Source organism: Phoca vitulina, unplaced genomic scaffold, assembly GCF_004348235.1.
Source record: "Phoca vitulina isolate PV1807 unplaced genomic scaffold, GSC_HSeal_1.0 scaffold38, whole genome shotgun sequence".
NCBI lineage: Eukaryota > Metazoa > Chordata > Mammalia > Carnivora > Phocidae > Phoca > Phoca vitulina.
The window spans coordinates 11,679,049-11,703,949 of NW_022589741.1; the positions used below are offsets into that span (position 1 = coordinate 11,679,049).

Genomic DNA, 24,901 nt, shown 5'->3' on the forward strand with positions numbered 1-24,901 from the left:
CTGGTGATCGTAAGACATTCAGCTCCCTAGAAGTGTCCTTAGCAGCCTGTCAACAGTCCTTGCTTATTATCAGCCTCCTCGCCCCTAGAAGCTCTTAATTCTTTTATGTCCAATGGTTGCAATTTGTGGCAAAGTGTTTGTTCATGGGGTATGATTTTTATAGCATCATCTAGAGTATAAGCAATACACAAGGCGGTGAGTAAAGCCAAAGATAAGGAGATCAACAATATCAAATGAGATGTAACTCAGAAGGAAAAATCATTAAGCGGATTTTACAAGCGAGCTCTGTCATGGGGAACAGATGTGGTAACCCACCTCCTCCTCTCCTGCACAGAAGGAAAAAAAAAATCCTGGTCGTTCAGAAGCAATGACATTTCATGTGGTGAGTGATTCATTTGAGGGCTCTAAATTCTCTTGATCTTTGCTCTGAAGCTTGAGGGTTGAAACCCAAGAGCAGGTGGGATCTATAAAGACTGCTGACTGCCATTCCTTAGAGTGTTTGGTAAAATAGGCTATTTTTAAAAGTCAGCAAGATGGGCAGTGATTCTTCCTAAAACAGGTTTGAACAGCAAAATTTACCATTAACCTCTTCCTTGCTGCTGGAAGCCATCCAGCAGTAAGGGCCACCCACTCCGTTTCCCAGGACACACCCCCACGCGTTTCTTACCCAGCACTGTGATTGTGGTATAACTTTCTTGTGGGGGGTCAGTGTAGAGCTGGCAAAAGTATCTCCCTTCATCCGAAATTGAGACATTTGTCAGCGACACTTTGAGTTCACTGCTAGAAAAATTCAGCAACTGAAACCTGCTGTCCTTCAAAGCTGTGAAACAAAACACAGAGGTAGTCATTAGGAGGAAGACACTACACAGTCCATTTTCCTTACCTAGGGGAGGAGAATGTTAGGGGACTCGAAAAGCCGCTACAGAGAAGAAAAATCGAGTAAGTCTTCGTGCACCTGTTGGGTACTTCTTCATACTTCTTGAATTACTATTTTGGGCTTCTGCAATAACTGCATGTAGAGAAATACCTTGTCTGAAAGGAAAGCAACACACGTGAGGGCTTGTGGGTGTATGCACGCACGTGTGCGCTCCTTGCTGTCAGTTTCCAGCCCTTATTCGTAAACTGTTTCAGATTTTCCACCAGAGTTCAGTAAAATGAAAACAGAAGGAAAGCGCAGGCTGTGGGCACTGAAAGTTGAGGGAGTAGGACCTATATAGGCTTTTGAGTTGTCTCTAAAAATCTGAGGCCTTAAAAAGAAAAAAAAAGCGGTTCCAAATTATGAAGATAAAAAAAATCATTATCAGTAATTTCAAAAACAAAATGGAAGTAATTAAAAAAAACTTCATAGCAAAACAATTTAACTTGGATGCACCTTTGTATTTGGTACTGTCGGAGGTGGAGCTGCCCAGAGTCCACGACCCAGGGCCTCCCAAAGCCTCAGACCCCGCCTGCAGTTTCCTAATTGCATTCGACTTCACAACGGGAAATGGATGAGGATAAAGCAGGAAATCAGAGTCACCACAAAAATCATGTATGTGGGCTTTTTAGTAATTTCAAATATTCACTTTTAAAGTCCTTGTGTCAATTTTGGCAAAGGTTAGATTCATTTATAATGACAAAAATACACTCTAAGAATGGCTGGCTCCTCTTCTTTTACCTTCCTCGTGCTCTGAGATGTTCCTTAGTTTTATCAACTCTTTCCACAGTTCATGAATGTTCTGGGGCGTTGGGGAGAACAGGGACAAGCAGATGTGGAGGGACATCTGCTTTGATTAGGCACCCATGCTCCCAAAGAGTGATCTTTTGAAAGACCTGATTCCTGCTCTGGTTAAAGCTCTGACATCCATTTGAACCATTTCTGGGATATACAATTAAGTTCCAACGATTCCTTTTTGGGATATTACATTTGGTAAGACTTCAGCACATGGTAACCTCTGTTTACCAGAGATTATGGTGATAGGAGATTTTGGCTTTGTCTTTATAGGCACACATTGCCTTGGAAACTTCCATCTTCAAACCAAACAGATTACCCTTCAGAATGCTATATTTTCCTTGCCTTACCCTATTTGAGTTGTTTGTGTCAGCTAAGTATTTGGGACTCAATTGCAATTCACCTTGAATTACTACAATCAATTCCTATTGCAAAGTAAGACTGCTTTACTTTTAAAAGGGACCATTCAAGGTTTCTATTAAGTAGAAAGATTATGATTGCATGTCTCTTCTTCCCTCTGAAGAATTGACTAAACTTTAAGCATCTAACATTAAATTTAGAAAAGGAGGCCTTGGTAATCTCTTTATCGAGACAACATGTAGGAAAAAAAAGTTGCAACCTAATGCTACAGAGATAGAAACTTACGCCTGAAGTCTCTGAAATAAATAGTCTGCCTGTTGGGATTCAGCAGCTGAATCACAGAGTCGTCACTCTTATTGACTTGGCAGCTGATGGTTGCGACTTCTCCCTCGATCACTGTCACGTCTTTCGTAAACAAATTCTGTCCATCGCCTTAAAAAAAAAAAAAAAAAGGAGAAATGAATTTCCATCAATTAAAATTTGGTTAATGGCTCAGTTAGAACGAGAGACAAGAAACGTATTCCAAAATGGGCACCAAGGGCGATACTGGGGTGGCTCCCATCTTCCTCTGCAGTCCACAAAGTGAGTCCGTTGATCCCAGAGAGACCCAGGGGCAAAATGTGACTAAGCCTGGGATCAACATGCTCTCAAAAGTCGTGATGCCCACGTCCCAGCCCCCGGTTTCTTATACCAGTTGAGGAGTGCGCTGGAAAGGTACGGAAAGGTCAGAGAGCTGACTTTTCTAAGAAGCTGCAGCTCTCACGAATGGAGTAGGGGAGAAGCATATACTCCACCTCAGCTCACATGCCCTTGAGCTAAGCTATTTGGTCGCCTCACAGAAAACTCAAGGGGCCACTTAATAGAAGTAGGGAGGAGGGCTCAGGAAATAATCTCATCTTGTTAGCGGATGTCATCATTCCCAAGGTATAGGCCGTTCCACTGTTTACTGCGTGGGAGTGAGGACCTACCCAACTAGGGACGCTCAGGAATCCCAGTAACATCCTGGGAAGGCTTATAGTTCAGTCGGTTACTCTGCTCTCAGAAACTCATGCCTTCACGACTGACCCAAAGCCCCAGGCGGTCCCGAACCATGCCCCTTCTGTCGATCACCCCCACCTAGCCATGTAGACATTCTCTTTCAGAACTCGGCACAAAGTCAAGGCATTCAGATCCACTGATCGAAAGCTCATCTCCGGACCTGCTCTCGTTTGTTGCTTCTGTGATCAGTGACAGCAGTCAGGGCCCCTCACAAATGACCCATATGATCCACAGCGCAGGTAGGAGAAGAGGAGAGTTCAATTCATCAGCGGAAGATGAAGTAACTGTTGAATGTCCTATTCTGTACCCAGCACAGCAGAGGATATAGAAATACGGGGCACTGTCCTGGCCTTTCAGAAGCCGCCACGTGAGTGAAAACTGGTATCTAATCTTCACGTGTGGAATAAAAAGTGTAGAATGGGCAATGGGTATAATGGTCGATCAGGAAAGGGAAGAGGAAGATTGCTTTTTGGCTGTATGACCTCAAGTAAAGTATTTAAAGCCCCTGAGCCAGTTTCTCATCTGCAAAGTGGGGACAGTAATTCAAAGCCCTCTCAGAGAGCTGTCGGAAGGACTGAGGAAGGTAATAAATATAAAGCATTTAGCACTGTGTCTAGCTTCTTATAAAACTCAACAAATGGTGGCTGCCATCATCATCACCATCACCATCCTCTCTCTAGTTGTCAAATCCCAACGTTAATCAGGCAACCCCACGTGTTTAGTGTGGATACAAGAATGAAGGCTCACGGTCCCTCTTCCCAAGCTTTCTAGGTAATTATAGATCAGGTGGTTCGTTCACTGCCCCCCCCCCCCACCAAAACAAACACAAAAGAAAAGCCCAAAACCCAACTTTGTCACATTTAGAAACAAAGATCAAAGATAAACACTATTGCAAGACAGAGAGTGAGAGAGCGTGCGCATAAATAGAGATGCAATTAGAGTAAACGGAGGATTTCCACCTGCTAGCGTATTTCCGCTGAAGGATCCTTTTTTGGCAGGGCACAGCGAGGAAGTGTGTGACAAGGGTGTCTGAGATGGCTTTAAGCCAAATCCACCCAGAAAGAGACCAGCCTCTGATAGAGGATTAGAAAGGAGGGAACTAGGGGATAAGGACAAAATCATTAGAGCCACAGACAAACAAAAAGTCTTGATGCTTGAAGGAGCCAACCAAAGTAAAACCCAACCTTGAGATCTCCGACACAGGGAATTAACCTAGGTATGAGGCCCACCGGGCTTGTAGTGAGCGAAAGGGTGAATTTTCCCTAGCTTGATCCAGCAGTGAAGGCCGAGTGGGCTGAACAGTGTTGTGGAATAACAACAAAGAGAAAAAGTGATCAAAAAAAAAAAAAAAACAACCCACGAAGGAATGCTTATTTTTCCCTCCATAGATTTCTGTGACAAACACAGAATTCAGAAGCCAGATGGAGGGAGCAGTATATTCCCAGATTTGAGAAAAGAACAAGGCAAGGGGAATTCTTGCCAATCAAGCAAGCTTTTCAAGGTAGTTTTTTACTGGCCCTGGCAAAAGTATGTACAGAAAGGACGATACCCTTATTTCCTCAGGGTAACCCAATCTAGTAAGAAAATTAAGGAAAAATTAAACCGCACAATTCCAATGTTGCATCGGTAGGAAGTCACGGGACTTGCCCTGAGGCAATTAGAATACCAAATGGGGTCCAACTGGGTTGCGGGAGGAGAGTTCCTCCACCTAAAGAAGTCTGCTACCATCGTAAATAAGAATCTTCCATGTCCAAAAGGAACCCATGGAAAGGCCACCCGGGGATAGGCCTCAATCCCTTCAACATCAACCATGCCTTACAGATCCTAATCACCATCTTGGGGGTCCTGGAACTTCAAGCCAGTTGCAATTCAACTGGACCCTAATAAGATACTCTCTGTGGGACTAACTAAACCTTTTAGTGTTAGTCCTTCCTCGGAATGCTGGTATATTCTTCCTGAATAGCATCCGTAGCCACATTAAGGCTATCAGACATTAGCACCGGAGATGGGGACAAAGAGGAGGTGACCATGATTCTGTGTTTTGCGCAATTAAGGTAATAAAACAGAATCAGAGGGGTTTTGTCTGTTAAAAAGTCTACACCTTCTTAATTATTACTTACAATTAGGTAACATCAGACCGAATCACTTTAGTGTGCTATTATGAAGTCATTCAGGTAAAATTTTTGCCGTGTGACATTTTTGCCCTCGTGTGCTCTGGCACACGTGCTCTGCAAATCCACGGTGGGATCATCATCATTACTGCATTATTTTTTGAAATTGCTAAAGCCAACCTCAAATCCGATGTCTCAGAAAATGACAGTTCCTAGCTATGTTAACATGGTTATAATACTAATGCTAAAAGATCACAAGCGATAATGAAGTATTTTGCTGAAAGAGATCAAAGTGCCTTGGCTGATGCTGGTGGCCCAAGAATGTCACTGTAAAAATCACCAATAAATTACAAGGGTCAGCTGGACAGCAGTTATATTAAACAGAGCTCCATACTTCGAGGCACCATAGGATGCTGCAATGGAATAATAATGACCTATTTATTTGAGGCGCCCAATGTGAATGACAGTGATGAAAATACAATTTGTATGTCAGTACTCTTAACTGCCTGAAGCCTTTATGTAAAAATAATTTCTGCTCACATCCTCAAATATTTCTTCCAAACAGAAGGGTGCACTGTGACTTGATAAATTTCCCCTTGAAACAGATATCACGACAATTAGGTGGTTACAGAACACAACTTGAAGTGTAGCAGAAGGGTACAAACAGGCAACGTAGGTACCTTTCTTAAATAATCCGTTTAAAAAACCTTCCTGATTTTCTAAAACTCAATTAGCAGATACACTGTCAAGGCAGAAATAGCACATGTTCTGGGCAAAAGAAATCAAGTAGGTACAATATACCGCAGCCATTAAATAGGGCTGTTAACAGCAAGGTAATTTATTTTAAGGGCGGAACAATGTCTGACATGTATAGACATTTTCGACTGCTAATTGGTGTATATGGGTGAGGTTTAAGGGACAGCATCAAACTGGGTTTTTATTTATATCAGCAACTGTATTCCCTAGAACTTCCCCATTTGCCCCCCAATTTCTAAAAATACAACTCTGGCTCTGGAGAGGCCAGCAAGTCTCCCGCAGTAAACTAGAAGTTGCTAGGACATTTATTACAAGACAGAGAAAGCATATTGTCTAAGAAAAGAAAAAAAAAATACTTCGATGATTAGTAAAGACCATTTGAGCCGAGTTGGTTAGGGCTGGAGTGGGGGTGGGGGTGCCACGGGCTCATCAGCCCCCTATTCGTTCAGTCTTCAACTGGCTTAACTCAGGGATTCTTTCCTGAAACCTCCTGGGGTTGCAGACTACTTCAGGGGCATTACCCCCAACCGTAGCATCGACTGCCATCTACCTCCTCCACAGTATGGCCGCCCAAAGGGGGTGATGGGGCCGATCTTAGGGCCAGAGGCCAGAAGGAGAAGAGGGGAAGGGGGCAAACATTTCTCCAGTACCAGGCACGGTGCTGGGTACCTTGCACACGTTTCCCTCTCTAACTCCTGGAGTTAACAATACCCCCAACTTTAAAGGTTAAGAACGGGAGACCCAGAGCAGTTCGAGTAAGTTGCCTCATGTAATTCAGCTAAGTGCCGGGGCCGGTGTTTGAACCCAGTTCTGTCAGCTTTCTCTGGCCCATGCGGTTTGTACTTTTTACCCAGCCAACCTCAGGGTCTGCTGCCAAGGTTCTATTGGCTCTGCCTTGGACAATTAACTTGCTTTTAAAGAGGGTTATTTCCCTATGAGCAACTTCTGATTTTTTTTTTTTTTAATTTCCATAATTTATCCAGACCACAATTAAGCACTTGAAGATGAGAGAGAAACCGTCCTGACTGTAAAGCACCTTGTTGACTACGGCTTCCTTCTCCAGCACTCGGCACCCTTTGCCCCTGGAGAATGCCTTCGATCCCCGAGCATTTGCCGGCACAGGGAGCCCGCCCCCACTGCCCGGCTGCTAATAAAGAAAGCACTTCATTTACACCGGGGGAGTCTCTCCAGTCAAGTCTACAATAAAAGGGCAAGTCAGAGTTAGAACAGAATTTGGTTTATACTATGGCAACTATGTAAACTCTTACTGACACCGAGGAACACAGATGACTCTTCACTGGGAAGAAGGTTTGCCCAGAGAAAGAGCAAATAGAGTCCCCTGACCTACTCCTTCAGTAGCAAAATCATATTAAGGAAACCTTTCTTTCCCCCCTCCCCTCCCCTCTGCTATAGGGAAGACTGCACCTAACATGAAACTGGCACAGTCAGGCTACTTAAATAGGCAAAAGTCAAGCCAAAAATATAGATTGCAAAAACAAAACAAAACAAAAACAAAAACAACAACAAAACCCCCCAAGAATGAACAAACACTGCCAATGATCAACAAAGTCATGAACTCCAAAGAGCCGCCGTAGTTCTTGAAATTTTGCACTAATTAAAGGCTCAGGATTATTAATTCTTCCCCTCCAAGAGATATCTAAGTTTAGACTTTCCAAGAAGTCAAAAACACTTGTTTTTGAAAATCTTATTTTCTATTGGTCTGTGAGCCCTCTGTGTCTTAAAGTTGCAAATGGCTTTGCCCCCCTTCTCCTTTCTGTGGGATCCCCATTTTTTATAACCACGTTCGGTATGTGCCCAACTTGAAGGAACCACCCTTACCCCCGACCCGATTAAAACCATCACCAAGAGAGATCCCACAATTCCTGCTAACATTTCTGAGAACTAGCACTAGAAATGAGTACAGTTCAGGAAATGAAAAAAAATTAAGATTCTGTTGAAATCCAGAGGGAAAAATCTAGCTGCGTATGTTCCCCCAAGTCAACGTAAACACAGTGTTCACTACAAATCATTAACAAAGCCATTAAGATTTGATTTCTATCTAAGCAATTATTGTCAGCATATTTTGTACATTTCCTTTAAAAGACTCAATCCTATCTTTCAATTCATTAAACTGTTCCTTGCATTTATAGCGTTTTATATCAAATCAGAAACCTATTTGAATTAATAAGAATTACAGTAAAAGTAATATGAAAATAAATTATTTGAAGTTCAAGCCACGAAGGCTTTTGATGAAACAGTTTAGTCCCATTTAAATAGTATGGTAACGTTTTTAGTCATCCAAAGTCCAGACAAGAGACAGTGAGAACCAGCGTCCAAAAAGATGAGCCCATCAGAGTGCATTAAGGTTAAGGGCGAGACCACTTCAACATAAATATAATTCTTTATTTCAAAGAGAGGCGATACTTCAACCTTTTGTGAATACTTGAGTATTTATTTAAAATCAAAAGCATTCAATCTGTCTGCTGTTTACAAAGCTTTTCTTAACCTTTTTGATCCCCATCCATGTTTTGCTATCCCAAACAGTTAAGTCCAATGTTCCAAGGGCTGTCTACTCAGAGGTCCAAATGATTACCAAAGCGAACCCCGTAGCTCATAAAGTTTGGAGTTAAAATAAACTAAACCGACTCCACAAATAACCGAGTGGGCAAGACTATGTGACATCGACCAAAACACTTCATTTGTGTCACTTTATTTTTCACAGAACCCTTATGAAATCAAAGGTCAACAGAACTGAAAGGAGCCTCGGGAGCAATGCTCTCATTTTGGTAGACGAAGATACTAGGGCTCAGGGAGGAGAAATAGCTGAAGTCACATGGCGAGCATGAGGCCCAGCCGAAAGTAGAGGCCACACCTCCCAATGGGCCACCAAGGTATTTCTATTCTTGGCTATGTCTGAATAACACTTACTGATTTGTTTCTAATTACAAAAGCAATATATGCTCGAGGTTTTTTGTTTTGTTTTGTTTTGTTTTCAAGCTTTGCTTTACATGTATTATTTAGAACACTGTATCCTATGGCATGGAGATGGTCAGGATCTCATTAAGAATCTCCTGTAACATAATTACTGTTGTGTCACTTGAGCTTATGGAAGGAAAAAAAAAAAAATACTGAATTTAATCTAATCTCCTTTTATAATCAGTAAAAGGTGAGGCAAATTTTTGAACGGCAAGTTAAAGAGTAATCTTCCTCAGTGCTGGTTTTTTCGTCAATTAAAATTGTTGATTTCCCCTGAATACAAAACAAAAAGTATCATCTGACACAACATTAAGCTATTCATGAATATTCTGTATACACATTCTTGTTTAGTTGACTAATGGCAAATTAACGTTCTCTATTTTAGCTTAAACACATACTATAGGTATGTTTGATTAGCATTGAATTCCAAAAGCTGATTACTATGCATGCTTTGATTATGTAATTACATAATAGAGTATAATGGCTCCTTTGGAGTCATTATGATCTATATGGCAAATATGTTTCAGTTTTGCTATAGTTTAAATACACGTTGAGATGACAGCTTATAACAAGGCTCCACTTTTCAGTCTTATCAGCTAAATGGGCATTTCCCCATTCATCCTAACATCTCCTTGACACCAATTAAGGCCTATTGTGTCAGTCTGCATACACTCTGAGAAATTCCCTTTGTTTTCTTGGCATTCAAAAAAGGACATTAATTTTAAAAGCTGTATTAAGCAAAAGGCCTGGTTTAAAAAAAAAAAAAAAGGCTGAAATTCCATCCTTCATCCACCCTTTGAAAGGTCTGCAGGGAATCACATCTAGTTCATCAGTCACTGCTCAGACAACCACAAGGGGGTTAAAGATGGAATTTCACCTTTAACTCCAAAATGCACATGAAGGGGGCCAGCCAAGAATACAGATGCTTATGGCGGTGTTTGGCCACAACGCACTCGGCTCAGGGTCTAACTGAACATCAACCACACCAAGTTATACAAAGGTCCGGTTCTGCAAATCACAGGTCTTGCAAATCCTTTATATTTTGAAGCTCCTTTCGGAAGGGGTAGTATAAAACAGCACCACCAGATTTTACCTTCCACAGCTCCAAGCCTAGTTTTCGATGGATCTAAAGCCAACAAAATTTACCTAGTGAATAGATTTTTGATAATTCCACCAACAACTGGGAAACTGGAAAGCAGTCAGGTTTTAAAATAGGACAAACGTTATTGTAAAGAATTATGTAAAGTTTCTCTTGTCCCCATGAAATCCTTTAATCTTGCACTACTTCATTTGCAAGAAGAGCTGTTTCTGCTTCTCTCTTCTAAGAGAACTATACCATGCCAAACCAAAGGTGACCGGAGTCTTAACTCGAAAGACTAATAACCATCAAGCTGTTTTTAACTTTGTGTCTACTGGTTTTCAACATTAGGGCTGAAGAACTGAGGTCAAGCACAGTCCAACTGGTATTTACATATAGGATGAGAATCTCTTTTGTGAAAGGAAACATTGATTAGAAGTGTGAAAACTCTTTGCAAGGAAGACCAGGACAAAAGAAAGTAGTTACAGCTTTTGTGGCTGTGCTATTTCAATTGTAACCATCACAGGAGCTGCTTTGCTTTTAAAAGACAGAGCTCAATAGGACTTTTTAATCAGAGCCCCCAGCACTAAAGGGGCCAAGCCATTGTGATGCTTAAGGTCCAAGCTGCCGGATCCCATAAAATGTAGAGGTGTAATCCCCTCCATGAGAATGTTTATCAGGAGTGATACCCATCCATTAAAGATGAACCAGCTTTTCCACTCAATTTCACTTATCAAGAAAGTGCAGGGCAATAAAAGAAATAAATCTACAAATAAACTATATGAGATAATAACAGTCACAGAATCCTTTGGCTCTTCACATGGAAAGGTTAAAATACTAGACTTTTTTTTCTCCATTAACTCCTTTTCATGGCTGGACAGGTTTTGTGGCTTTTCATTGATCAAAAAGATGGCATCTTTTTTTGGAGGGAGGAGAGCTTAACCTTGAAGAAAAACTCCCTCCGGTGCACAGGTTTTGTGAGAGCCCCCAAAGTAGAAAAGTCACTTATCTTTGCTGGTAGGATGGCATTCAAATCACCTTGCCGAAAAGTCCTACTAAGCCTGCTAAATCTGCTTAGGGGCTCTTAAAATATAAAATATATATATATATCTTAAAAATATATTCATAAAAAAAACCCACCACCGTTATCCAACTTGGACTTTGGAGGAGAACAATCTGAAGACAGAGGCTTCTTACAAAACTAATTGTGTTGGCAAAGCAAGTAGATTCTTCTCAATGGATCTGATTTTGTGATGCTCGTTTATGGCAAAAGAAGAATAAAAGAACAGTTTTAGACTGAGCGGCTCCGGTAGCAATTCAAGGCTGGGTGGCATTCCAGCATTTCAAAATAGATTGTTTCTCTTGGGCGAAGTGTGCTTTAGGCCAACAGTTGATCTTGCGCGTCAACCGCTTTGCAAATGAACTGATAATATGAGATTATATTCCCGGGGATATATCAAATGATGACTTTGTAGACTGAGAACCAGCCGTGTAAAATTCCCCTATCTGTGCACACGGGCTACTGGGGAAGAAAGTCACATTCTAAGAGGGAGGAGTCCTGTAGACAGAAGCTGGAAGCTGACAAAGCACAGCTCACACACCCTCCCACAAACATAGCGCTCCTGTGTCCCCGAGTCAGCTCAGGCCTGGGGTAACAGGAATCGACAATTTTAATTCACAGAGCTACCCACTTCTCCCAAACCACATGCTATTCATAACTAAAGATTTACATGATTAAAACTCAAAATACATACTGATATATTTGGAAACCGCAAAGGAAGACACAAATATTAAAAAGACTTAAGGCAACTTGGACTTCTCTCTCACCCCAGAAGACCCATTAGCAGCCAAACCATTTGTAATAGTATACATCGCGGCGGGCCTCCGGTGAGCTATCACCCTGTAAGAAAATATAATGTTGCCTTTTTTTCTAACCAAATGAAAAATCTGGGATTTCAAGGCTATGGGGATAGCATCCGCTGTGGATCTTTTTCCGTAAGTGACACTTGTCAATGCCCCTAAGTCGTAAGCTGATTAGAGATGCAGATTGTTTACAATAGTTGCTGTTACTAAGTGCTCCTCTTTAAAGTTCTTTAAACTGAATTTCCTCAGAACCCCAATCTCAAGTCTCAATGGGAAGGGCCCTTGTGTTTCCTTATTTGTTATACTCGGATTTTAAGCACCTAATTTAGTATCATTTTCCCTTTGATAAGACATACCATGATTAAACTGAGGTCACTTTTCCCTTGAACTCACTAAAAGCTGATTCTCCTTTTTTTTCCTTCACATTTGCCCCCAGGATGTCAAAAGACTAACAATAAGTATAAGATATTTAAAATCACAAGGTTATAACATGTAACAATAATCACTACACTCAGGGAAGAAGAGGGAAGAGACTGCTTTTCTCCCAGTCCCGAGGCAAGAGAAACAAATTATTTCTTCTCCAAAGTGTTCATTACTATTTAAAAAAAATTTTTTTTAATATCCGGAAAACTCCCATTATTCCTGGAGGGGGTATTATTTTAATCATAGGCATGATAACAATAGCTAATATATTTTTTAAATGTCTTCTATGTGCCAGGCGCTATGCTTTTTTACATTATCTCATTTAACCCTCAACAATCCTGGGGGGGTTCATCATTTTAGTACCGCCCCCATTATACAGACGAGGAAACAGATATAGGGAAGTTAATTAAGTGGCTGGAACCAATACCTGAACCTATGCCTATTTAACTCTAGGTCTGGTGCTATTAACAATCACACGATATTAATGAGGCTTTATGATGCCAAAGCACAGAGAGGAAGTACTGGAAGGATCTACTGTATCTCATTTATATGCTTTAGGAATCAAGCTAAAGTCATACTCTGAGCACATAAGGGAACGTCGAGCCTACCAGCAATCCACGAGTTCCAATATGTGACCCTGGAAAAATGAGCTCTCTAACCAGAATCCAAACACTGGCCCTTCAGTATTTAGAGGGAAGATGTGTGTTCTGCTGAATGATCCCAGCTCAAAGGCAGCCCACTGCAACTTAGGCATTTACAGTTTCTGCTTCAAGGGCGTTCATTAGTATTGACAACCTACGTGACGGAAATTTGGCTGTAACAGCGAGTCTCTCTCTACGTCTCATCGTTCATTTCTCTTGCCAACAAGAGCCACTGAAAACCTTCCAAATTTAAAGCTTAGAGCCGACAGGACAAGCAAGTGAGGATATCAGTTGGAACACATCAGATATGGACTCAGAGAGAATGTCAGCTTCAACTGACATTACTACAGAAACAGAAAACGAGGGAACGGGAGGGATCGAGGTTTCAGATTCTCATTCTAGAGAGTACTCCGAGTATATGCAATATGGTTTGTGCAAGAAACAGCTGTAAATCCATGATAATCATCGTGCTGAATAATGCTGCAACATTCAACTTACTCACATCTCCTACCAGGAAGCCAAGTAGCTTTGGACTATCATATGAAATGACAATTTCTTAGCTGGAAAATCGGGGCCTGTGACTAAGGCCCTTATTGGTGAGTTATTCCCTCTATCATTTGTCAGTCATAAAGCAAGTGGTGGGCCTTTTTAACCTCTGGGCTCTTGAGCTGCTGGTCCCAGCTGAGTCTGGAAGAGGCATACGAGTAAGCAAGCTACTTATAGGACCGAGTTTGATGAAGGGATTGCATATGGAGAGCGGCCAAAAGATTTCCGGATTCTATTTTTCATGACTGTCGAGTCCCCCATGCAAAGCCTGTGTGAGTCAGATATGCACTCTATCTATCTAAATTGGCGCCATTATAAAAAATAACTTGATTAGTATCATCTGAGTGTGGGCTGCTGATTAATCATTGAAATTAGAGGCAAGTGATAAGGACACGTACCTTGTCCTTCCCTTGTGAGGGGACATCTGAGGAGAAATGAGACCACTGGACTTGGAGAACAGCAGTTCTGAGCTTACTGGTGGTGTAATTGGGCAAACTCTGAGTCTGTTTTTATACTTTAAAAAGGATAAATGGTAGCTTTGTGCGGGGTTATTATGAGAATCAATTGAAGAAATGTGTGTTACCAGTACTTTTTTTTAAGCTCCGAAAATGCTAAACAAACAATATAATCTTCTCCTCCACCAACTTCCTCATTAGCATCATCACTATCTCCATGCAGCCTCTGTCTAGACAACCAGGATCTTCTTCTGATCGTCCATAATCCACTGGAATTTTTCCCATTTCAGAGCTTTAGCTGCTATTCTTCTCATTTTGAGGCTAACTTTTTAAAAAGCACAGAGTAAATTAAAAACATCTTCATCACGTATGCTAAATTGCAAACTAAAGCCGTCATGGGTAAGAAAAGTAGAAGGTGTACCACAGAGGCCATAGGCAGAGGACTGGACATCTGAAATTAGGTTCAGTTACAGCGTGAAAAACGTGCGTTGTATTCGGGTTTCCCCCATTTAACTGGAGCGCCATACTTAGTTCCAAGAACAATCTCCACATCCACAGGATGTGAAGGGTCACCCGTGACAAGTTACACACCATCCTCAGTGGAAAACCTCAACAGTCAACACCTCAGATCCCTGGCTTGCATCCTGGGGGGGTGGAATGGAACATTCCACAAAAGTGAGCTTTCCCTCTAACTGGATCTCTAAATGCCAAAATTAAAGCGAAATGAAACAAAAGCAATTTCCACAGAGCTTGCTGACTTCCCCATTTTCTTTGTCCTATGCTTCTATATGGAGAAGATCGCATGAATTAATGGAATATGTAGGAGTATCCGGCCTTTCTCTTAAGGAATCTCAGCCGGTGAGGCTTGTGTGTGTCCTCTGTTCTTTCCCTCCAGTGCTGGCTGTCACTTTTTGCAGATAATTCTTTCCTTTATTATTAAGTGCAAGAGCTTTGCGAAAGCTTCTGGTGTTGAAACCTTTCCTGCTTATTAATGAGTTCCCGGGTGTGTCCGGGATGTTTGGGATCTCTAGAAACCTAACCTTCGACTAAGTGGTGTGCTACCATGCATGAAGGGGTGTGATTTTCTCCCCCTTCATGTGACACTGGAGGAAAGAAAAGTGCATAGACAAAATGAACGATATTTGGTTTAGTTCGACAATTACACTTTGATGCTAATAGACATTCTTAGGTAAAAATAGACCTTTGAGTGTGGGAAGCGAATCAATAAAAAACTTGGTGACTGACACTAGTTATTGACATTAATTTCTTATATTATTATTATTTGATCAAAATTACCCATTACTATTCTATTTATAAAGGCAGGGAAACTGTCCATGGAGGAATCCCTACTCATCCTATAGGATCCAGCTCCAAGTCATTAGCTTTCTCTGTGAAACCCTGATGCCTCTGTCCCCAGATTTCTAGGCTTCTGGCTCGTGGTGCCTTGCCTGGTCTCAGCACCCACTACATGGAATAGTTCTATGATTCCTCGTTTATAGGATGGTTTTCTTCCTTTAATTTTGATCTGGGTTCAAATGCTGGTGCTGCCAGTTATTAGCTAGACCCTGGAAAAGTTCCTTTAGTTCTCTAAATCTTAGGTTTCTCACATGTAAAATGGGCATAAAAAATGCCTCTCTCACTATTTTATTTTGAGGGCCAGATGGGACAATCGGCATATTCATGCTGCGTGAGACTTGGCATGGTGGTTGTGTGCCCCTCACCCACGCTCCTTCTTCACTCTCCTTCCTCACCGTTGTATACCCGAAGCATAACATAGTGTCAGCTTACAGAGAGAGTGTCCAGTGAAAGCTCTTGGACAAAGGTACCAAGGAAGGGCTGTTTTAAGACCTACATAGGCCCTCAGCACTCTCATCAAAATATATTAAGTTGTACCCACATCCCACATTAAATATAATTTTGAATTACAAATTTCAAGTGATTTCTAGATTTTTGCTTTTGAAATGATAATTCCAACTGTACCTTTCATTCTGAAGCCAACAATTCTCTTTTCCGCGGTTCAGGCATTTTTCACAAGACTCTTGGAAAGAAACAGGCCCTAGTATTATATCTACAGTGCTCGATGGGGAAAAGAGCCCGGCTTCCATAAGTTCCCGTTGTTGAGGGAGACAGATACGTGTACGCACACTGACCACATGATGTGGCAAGGCACAAGAATTCTAACGTGCTGTGGGAGCCTGGAGGAGGGAGGAACCACTCCTTTGGGGTGGGGGGACAGGTCCTAGAGCGGGTAAGAGGAGAAATTTGAAAGAAGGCTCATGGCATGTTTAGAACAAAGCGAAGGGTACAGTGTGCTCTGAAAAGTGAGAGGAAGGGACGCTTTCTGGAATGGTCGTTGGGTCCAGATATTGAAGGACATGGTATGCCAGGCTAGGGAATTTGCACTTTATCTTGTAATTAATAGGGAGCTATTAAGTGATTTCAATCCAGGAGGTGACATGATCACACCTATGTTTTGAAAGATAACGTCTATGTGGCGAGGGAGGGTAGAGTGGAGGTAGGGCAAGGGCAGGAGCCAAGATCAGTTAAGAGACTTCTGCCGGAGTACTCATAGCTGATAAGAACCAGTAAGGGGGTAGGGAGAGGACAGCAGAGCCCAGCTTGGAGGAATGAGTGAGGAGCCGAGAATATTCGAGGTTAGGTACATGGGCTTTGGCATCAGTAGGTTTTCAATTCTGCAAAGGGGGCTGAGTGTCACCTCCCCTAAACTCCAGTTAACGTTCAGTTGGTCTCCTAAGGAAAGACCAGCACAGAGCTACCTTTATAAGGGACTTAGAAGGCAAAGGGTACACACCTCCTTCTCATCACTTCTGCTGTTGACCGATGAGAAGGGTTTTCGTAGCACTCACTGGTGCCAAAAAATATAATGAGGAAACCTGTGCATCCCCCACTCCCGGCCCCACTAGAGCCTTGCTATTCAGCGTGGCACACCGGCAGTTTTGAAAATCCCTGGGATGTTATTAAAAATGCAGGATCTCAAAGTCATACCAGACTTACTGGGTGAAAATCCGCATTTTAACAAGAGACTCAGGTCATTCATAGGCACAGTCTGAGGAGCTCTGGCCTGGAGTCCAGCAATTCTAACTGCTCCCTGATATCGCATACATGAGACTGCTGGCTTACCCAAGGAAGATCTTAGAACAGGGTGTGTCCCTAGACAACCTGTTTCAAGGAAACCGGGATAAAGTCATGAGGTTTAGTCATGGGATAAAGAAGGTCATGAATCATGGGATAAAGAAGGCCATGAATCACCACCAAGTGAGGTCCGTCTCCAGGGAGAACACATGGCTTCAGCAATTTCTCATTTAAAAATGGATTTTAAAAAATTCAAGTCCGCATGAAGATAAATTGACGTGGATCATTCTCCAAGTCAACGAGAACTAGAATCTAGCATTCCTCCTCAAGTGTCATAGAGCAACGAGTATGCAAATGAAAAATCCTCTCCCCAAAGCAGCTAGCCGACCGCAACCAAAGCCAATAGATTCTTCTGCATTCCACTGCAAAAACTATTCTAGCCGGCATGTCCCACCCAGCGGGTTTGTGGGTTCCCGCGCAGGACCTGCTGAATTTTTGCTTCTCTGGTTTTACCGGTACTGTATGTTTTGTGCTTGTGCGTGTTGAGCTGGTGGAGACAAAACGACAAATAGGGAAATAAAGCAAGTGGTCCAAAATGAAAACTGCAAAGAGGCTGCTGAGGTTTGCTACGAAAGTGATGAAATTCAACTATATGATGTGAAGGGAGGAAAAAATAAATAAATAAAAGCTCTACTCCCTATTACGGCAGGCGTTTTCACTCTGCGTCTGGTAGATAAAATTTGCTGCAAAATACAGGTAATGATACAAACAGAAGTTTAAGAGAAATACTAAGAGCCTGGAGCTGGAGGCAGAAAGAAGCGGGCAGACAAAGAGCCTCGTAGAATGCTCAGGGGAAGAGGGAAGGAGTTTCACTTCTCCATGGCCTCTTAATGAATATTCACACATCAGCCTGGACTGGAGGCCTTGTTTTCGGGGGCGTGAATGTGCCCTGCCACCCGGACCAGGCTAACCGCAGCCTGAGCAGCTACTCACAGGAGCGAAGCAGGGCTGGGTTCACCTAAGAGTAAGAACCTCAGTTTCGGGGAGTTGTTTCCTATCACTCTGAAACTTTATATACCCAGAATTTCAACCCGTGTGTTGGCTTCCTAGCAAACCTTTAAATATATATATATATATATTTGGGGGAAGGGGGCCGGGGGTGGGAGGAGGGGGATGGCGCAGGGGTCCTCGCCATGTCCTAGCTTCTGTTCTTCCGATTCCTTCACATATGGCAGAGGCAACTGGTTCGCACTTCATTCCTCTAACAAATTTGTTCTTGTATGAAAGCTTTCAGCATTTTCCCCACTGGCGCGCCCAGATGCCTTTACTGCAAGGGAAGCAGATCTCCGAACGGCTTTCTGCTGGGTTACTAAAGTGCAGTTTCCGAGAGAATAATGTTCTGAATTTTGGGCTCTTAAAAATGTCGTTAGGTTTATGGGCAGTCATGCTTGTCACATTTAGAGTGTGAATTACGTACCTCATGGAAACACAGTTAAACCCCCACAGTTGTGCACAGCCATAATTTCTGCAGAGAAAAGACCAACAATCGGGCAACTTTATTACTACTACTTTTCATGAATAAGATGCCAAAATCAACCCCTCTCCACGTTATAAGGTAGTTTTTCTTTTTTAAAAAGTTTTTTAAATAAAGAAAAAGAAAAACGAAAACCCCTAATGGGCTACTTGCTGTTCTATTCACTTTTTAGATTTGTCAATTTTTGAGTGACTGCCAGCACCAGGGACTCTTTGTAGCACCTTGTACTTGGGATATAATAAAAACATGAAATGATTAAAAATACTGTGAGTGTAACTGCAGAAGGGACTATATATTCTGGGCCCCAAGGAAGGCCGTTTCTTTGCAGAATCAGACAGACTCCATTTATGTTATTAAATTGTAGCGCTATTCACTGTCCAGGCTGGAAGCTTCCCGACATGTCAAAAGCACTAATATGTCCAAAGCACACACGGGAACATTAACCTTTAGAATGCCGGTACCCTCCAGACTTAGAAATCACGAGTGCAGGAATTATATACCCAGTTCTAGGACATTGCTTACAGGTCACAAATACTCATCTGTCAGAAAGAGGTTTCTTTTGACCACGAATTTACCTATGAATAATAATAAGAAAAACTATGAGGGTGGTAGAGTTTATAAACAAAATTGTTAGCATATGTGGTAGGACTAAATACTACTACTAATACACCAACGAAATGCTGTTTCTCTAAACCCCAGCTCTGTGCCAGGCACAGTGGTGGCTGTTTTGCACACATCTGCTCAACTTTTTTTGGCATGCATCCGCATCACCCAGAGGGCTTGCTTGCTGGGTCCCACCCCAGGGTTTCTGATTTGGGAGGCCTGGGGTGGGGGCCCGAGAATTTGCATTTCTTGTAAGTTCCCACCCAGGTGCTGCTGCTACTGCTGCTCCAGGGACCACATTTTGAGAACTGGTACACATAATCTTACTGAATCCTTCACCCAGGTCTATTTTACAGGTAGGGAAACTGAGGCCCAAGGAGAGGCACTACCGCTTACAAGCTCTATAAATGTGGGTAAGATACTGAACTTCTCCGGCTCTCTGGGAGGATGACCATTCCCATTTGAACTTTCCTCGTGGCCAAATCTCATCCTTTCCATCGACATGTTCCCCCTCCCCCGGCTTTATCCGAATGTTAATCCGTGTCCCCTTTCTACTGCCCATCACTAGTAGCGAATCAGCTCCGACTTGTGATCTGCCAGCAGGGCTGTGATTACACGTCATCCCTGTCTTTCTATTACTCCGATATTGATAGATACAATTCCGTGGTGATGCATTGCCTGCCCTTTCAAAGGTTACTGCCAGCAGATGCTAGGAATCAATACAGTTCTTATCTGTCACAAACCACAAGAAAAGCATGGTAAACAAGCCTCAATGAAAGGCCTGCAAACAGGTCAAAGAGAGAACTCGGGGATGCACCGTGTCACCAGCTTTGTTTCCTTGCTTCTCCCCAACCTGGCTGTGGATCTCAACTATCTGTTTAGGAGGTGGACCCTGTAAGATGGGGGTGCTCAGCACTAGGCCTGGGTCCAGGACCAGCCCCGGTGAGCCTTGCTCGTCATGGACACTGGGGACAGGAGGCTGAGAGGCCACCACTCAACTTTTGTTATAACATGCTACCCAAGATCAGGAAGCTATTTGAGTTCTTTGGAGGCAAGGGCTCAGTGAATCCAAGGAGGTATGTTAGGTTCCCTTATACTTTTTGTCTCCTCCATTCATCTCTTAATAGGAAAAGTCCCAGTTGGGGGGAAAATGAAGATAAAAGGCACATCCTTTTTTATTTTTTAGATGTTTTAGCTCAATACATTAAGAAAATCAAATGATCGTTATATAGATGCCCTAGAAAGCTGGTTTTGTTTTTATTATTATCATTTTTAAAGAACACGCAAGTCAATTTTCTGATTTTCTTCTCCTCCCAAGGGCAGAGCTGCTTTATCTGATAGAAGATAGCGGGCCTAGGGCCCCCACTCACCTGTTAGAAGGCTGCCCCTTTAAGCCTGAGTGCAGCCCGAGCGGAAGGAAAGGAATGGTTCCTCCAAAGACTCCAAGTAGAAATGTTGCCATGCAAAGGGCCCCCACGCTCTTCTGCATCGTTAGCTCCCTTCTCCCACTCCCGGCTCAATGCCTTTCCTCCTCATTTCACCTTGGTTCCGGGACTCCCATTTTCTCAGTCCTACCTCAAGCTCTGGTCCCTTAGTCAATTAACTTGCTTCTCCATCAGCCTGATCCATCTTCATGATGACAGCTCCTGGTCTTCACCCTCTTGCTGGAATGTGCTCGGGCGGACTTCTCTGGCTTGGTCTCAGCACAGCCTCTAATGACCCACGTGCACAGAGTAAGCCTGGGCGGGCAGTGCTCAGCCCTCGGACGACTTTTCCCTTCCCCGGTTTGTAATCTGAGCATACCGTATCAGGACCATATCAGGTAGCTGCCGGTGCGGCCAGCAGGCCCCTATCTTTGCGCCTGATGGCCTGGGTCAGACCTAACTTTGCAGAGTAATGATGGTCACGGTCGCTTACGGTAGGTCAGATGGCCACCCGGGAATGACGGACACCGACAGATGGGCTATGCTTATTTACCACGTTGTGACCAATTTGAAGAGGAAGATTTCCAAATGCTCTTATTGAGACGATCGGTCTCTTTGAGGAAGAGGCAATGTAGAATTCATCCACTTGCTACACAGGCCAAGTACTTGCCAGCACTCAGAGACACCTGAGCTGTGGGAGAGTACGCACGAGGTGGGCCAAGGGGTCGAGGACATACCTCCCACGGACCCACGGTTTCTCCTTCATAAAATCCATGGAAGACGTTATTTGAAAGTGTACTGAGAAATGGGGCACAAAAATGAAGCTAATATGCAGTGACTATTTATGCTACACTTCTTAAGAAGCTAGTCAAAGCCTCTGACTAGCTTTCCTGAGCTCTGGAAGGATTCTCATTTTACTGAAAGTATTTGTTATTCAACCACTGCATTTGGAGTCCTGGGACCTCCACACCAACCGGCGCTTTTAAGAATTAATACCCTTCTCAAAATTTAACTTTCATGCTAATTATTAAATCATACATACACACAGAAGAAAAAGTAAAACAAAAATGGCTAAGAAAATCCCACAACTCTGAGATAATTATGACTAATATTTTAGTGTATTCCTTTTCCTTTCCATATATGGAGTGTGTGCGTGTCTAAATTTCTTAATTACTGTATTACAGTACATTATAGATGTATCCCAGGAAAGCCATTTAGACATCTCACTTTTTATATATTTAGATGGTTTCTAAGTTTTATGATTTTAAAAAGTGCTTCAGTGAAACTCCTTTTGCATAAATATTTGTTCTGATTTTAGCATATTTTGAGCACATCTTTGTAACATCAAAAATCTCATATACTCCTGTATTTTTACTAGCCAATTAAAAAATAAACTGAAACAGCCATCTATATACTTCATGCTACATATTTTTTGTTGCTAAGTATAATTCAAAATAATGATTCCAACCTAAAAGAATCTGAAGATCCTCTGACGCCCTACAAACTCCATAGCATCCCTTAGGATCCGAGGCACACAAAACAAGTTACGACACTATTTTTACTTTTACTAGGCATTCAGAATCTAAAAGAACGAAGTCAACTTCAATATTTAAGTCAGATATGTGATGCCTACAGAAAACACTGAACACACTTGAAGGATGAAACAACGGGTTTACTCCTATTCTGAAGGGCGATCAGGGATACGGTCTCTCACGCTGGGTTTAAGTGCCACCCCTATGTGCTTCCAGAGCACCCCACCTGGCTTATTTCCACACCTGTTTAAACTGCCACATGCCTCACTCAGCTGTGACACCCAGAGAAGCAGGCGATCAGCAAATACTTCCTCTGAACCAGCCATGGCACCCGGCTCTGCAAAGGGAGAGTGCCCGATTCTCTCTCACCACTACATCGTCGGCATTCCCCACGGCATCTGGCAACAAGTGTTTGTTGGATGAATGAATGACTGAACGAATGAATCCATGAGTCCATAAGAGGATCAGTCTTACAACTTCTTTACCTGAGGCTTTCCTATGCTCTTGAGGGGTCTTGTTTTTTTTTCCCCCACAGGTTTTTAAATGCTTTAAGACTTCTAGAAGAATGTAGCAGGAGGGGAAGAATGAAGGGGGGGAAATCGGAGGGGGAGAAGAACCATGAGAGACAATGGACTCTGAAAAACAAACTGAGGGTTCTAGAGGGGAGGGCGGTGGGAGGATGGGTTAGCCTGGTGATGGGTATTGAGGAGGGCACGTTCTGCATGGAGCACTGGGTGTTATGCACAAACAATGAATCATGGAACACTATATCTAAAACTAATGATGTAATGTATGGGGATTAACATAACAATAAAAAAATTAAAAAAAATGCTTTAAGACTTCTAGATAAGTGGCTATAAAAATAGTACAGAGAGTTCTCATAAAGTTCCCCTAATGTTAACATCTTCCTTAATCATGGCACAGTGATCAGCACTAAGAAATTAACATTGTACAATACTCCTGGACAGTCTGAGGAACACTGGCCAGCTATTTTGTAGAATGTCCCACCAATCAGGTTTGATATTTTCTCACGAGGGACTGAGATCACGGCTGTAGGGAAGAATACCAGAGCGGTGATGTGCCCTTCTCCTCACGTCATCCCAGGGGATATATGGTATCATATGGGTGTTTTACTGGTGATGTGATCCCTGGGCAGCTATGCTGGATTTCTCCACTGGAAAGTTACTACTTTTCCCCTTCTGTTTGTGAGAACCAGAGTCACTCAAGTCCAGCCCACACTTAGGGGAAAGAGGTGAGTTCAGCTCAGAGGGTGAAGGCTCAAAGAATTTGTGAACATACGTACATGTTAAAACTACCAGAGCAATTAATAGATATTTTGGGGGAGACACTCTGAGGCTGTGCAACTATTCTATTTTCTCCACAAACTTTCGCTCATTCATTTTAGGATTCAGTGGATCTTGCCTGCAGCAATTACTACTATGATGTTCGAGTGGCAATCTTCTGTTTCTCTCACTCCTGACTGACGTTCTTCTGTATAGAAGAGCTTTCCCTTTTCCCCTATTTATTCAATCATTTATTTAGATTAGTGCAGACTCAAATGGACGTTTATTTTATTCTTTGGTTTATAATCCAATACTAGTGTTATTAATATTATTGTGCAAATTGTCCCACCTTTGGCCATTGGGAGCTCTTTCTGTTACACCAAGCACGACAATTAGAAGGGGGGAACTTAAAACGAAGTTATCAGGAACCAATGGAAACAGGCAAACAACGAGAAAAGGATAGAACAGAAAATGAGCCAATTGAACATCTTAGAACCAGATTTTAGAGAAAGATAAAGAGGGAGAAAGTCCATTGTTTCAAAGGAAGAACAGTAACAGCAGATCTGGGAATCTGCTTTAGTACGATGTCTATACATCCCTTTTCCAATTCTGGTGTGGCAGTTTACACTTTGCAAGGGCAGCCGGGTGGGGAGGGCACAGCACCAAGAAGAGGAAAATGAGATACCGAGGCAAATTCTAACAGACTTGGATGCTCCCTGCAGACTGCTGCCCCCACCCCGTATGTTTAAATACTACTCAATTAGGATCAACATTCATTTTTTATTAATGCTCTTCTGAGACAATGGCTCTTTTATCTGTGTTTTATCTTCCAGCTACATTAAGACCAAGGACACTCTCACAGAAGATCTAAAGGAGGAGACCCTGATGAATTGGGAGTTTAAAATACAAATGGAACTTCCTTTGTCAGTCTTGACTTGTTTTATTAACATCTGAAGGTTGATTTACAGCAGATTAGCAGGCGGGAGAGGACTGTTTGTCCAATCACTTTACTTAATACACACAATTAGAAAAAACAAACATTCAAAAATGGCTCCCTTCTACGAGCTAATAGATGGCGCATTCGGTTCTAACACAGTCCCCTCCCTCGGTCACACACTGCAGTGACCAAGGACAGGTGCACCCCATCTCAAGACCACGGGAAAACATTCTGCCCAAAATGCAGGTGAGAGATCTAGTTTTTCCAGGAACACAACGAAAGCTCCTGTACAAGGATATCTGTGGTAATGATGGTGGAGTCAGAAGGATCGGAGCTCAAGTCCCGTTTCCACTTGGCTCAGCTTTGTGACCTTGAGTACATTGTTTAATCTAGACCTCTACTTGGTCATCTACAATAAGAGGAATACTAAGACCCATTGCAGAAGACTAAGTGACGGCTCGACGAGAGGAGGCACGTGCCTAGGGCCGCACGTTATAAACACGGACTATTATCGGAAAATGACGATGATGTTCTTAC

General features: G+C 42.6%; 1 protein-coding gene across 5 annotated transcripts in view; it reads right to left on the minus strand.

The window, feature by feature from the left end:
- The window catches only part of CADM1 (cell adhesion molecule 1), a 318,338-nt gene that overhangs the window by 63,337 nt on the left and 230,100 nt on the right, over positions 1-24,901 (minus strand). For all 5 annotated transcript variants that reach the window (XM_032427714.1, XM_032427713.1, XM_032427712.1 and 2 more), the window contains exons 2-3: positions 2,357-2,503; positions 668-820 (exon numbers count right to left, since the gene is read on the minus strand). In XM_032427714.1, coding sequence (XP_032283605.1) covers positions 668-820; positions 2,357-2,503 — 300 coding nt within the window. The remainder of the gene's footprint in view (positions 1-667; positions 821-2,356; positions 2,504-24,901) is intronic.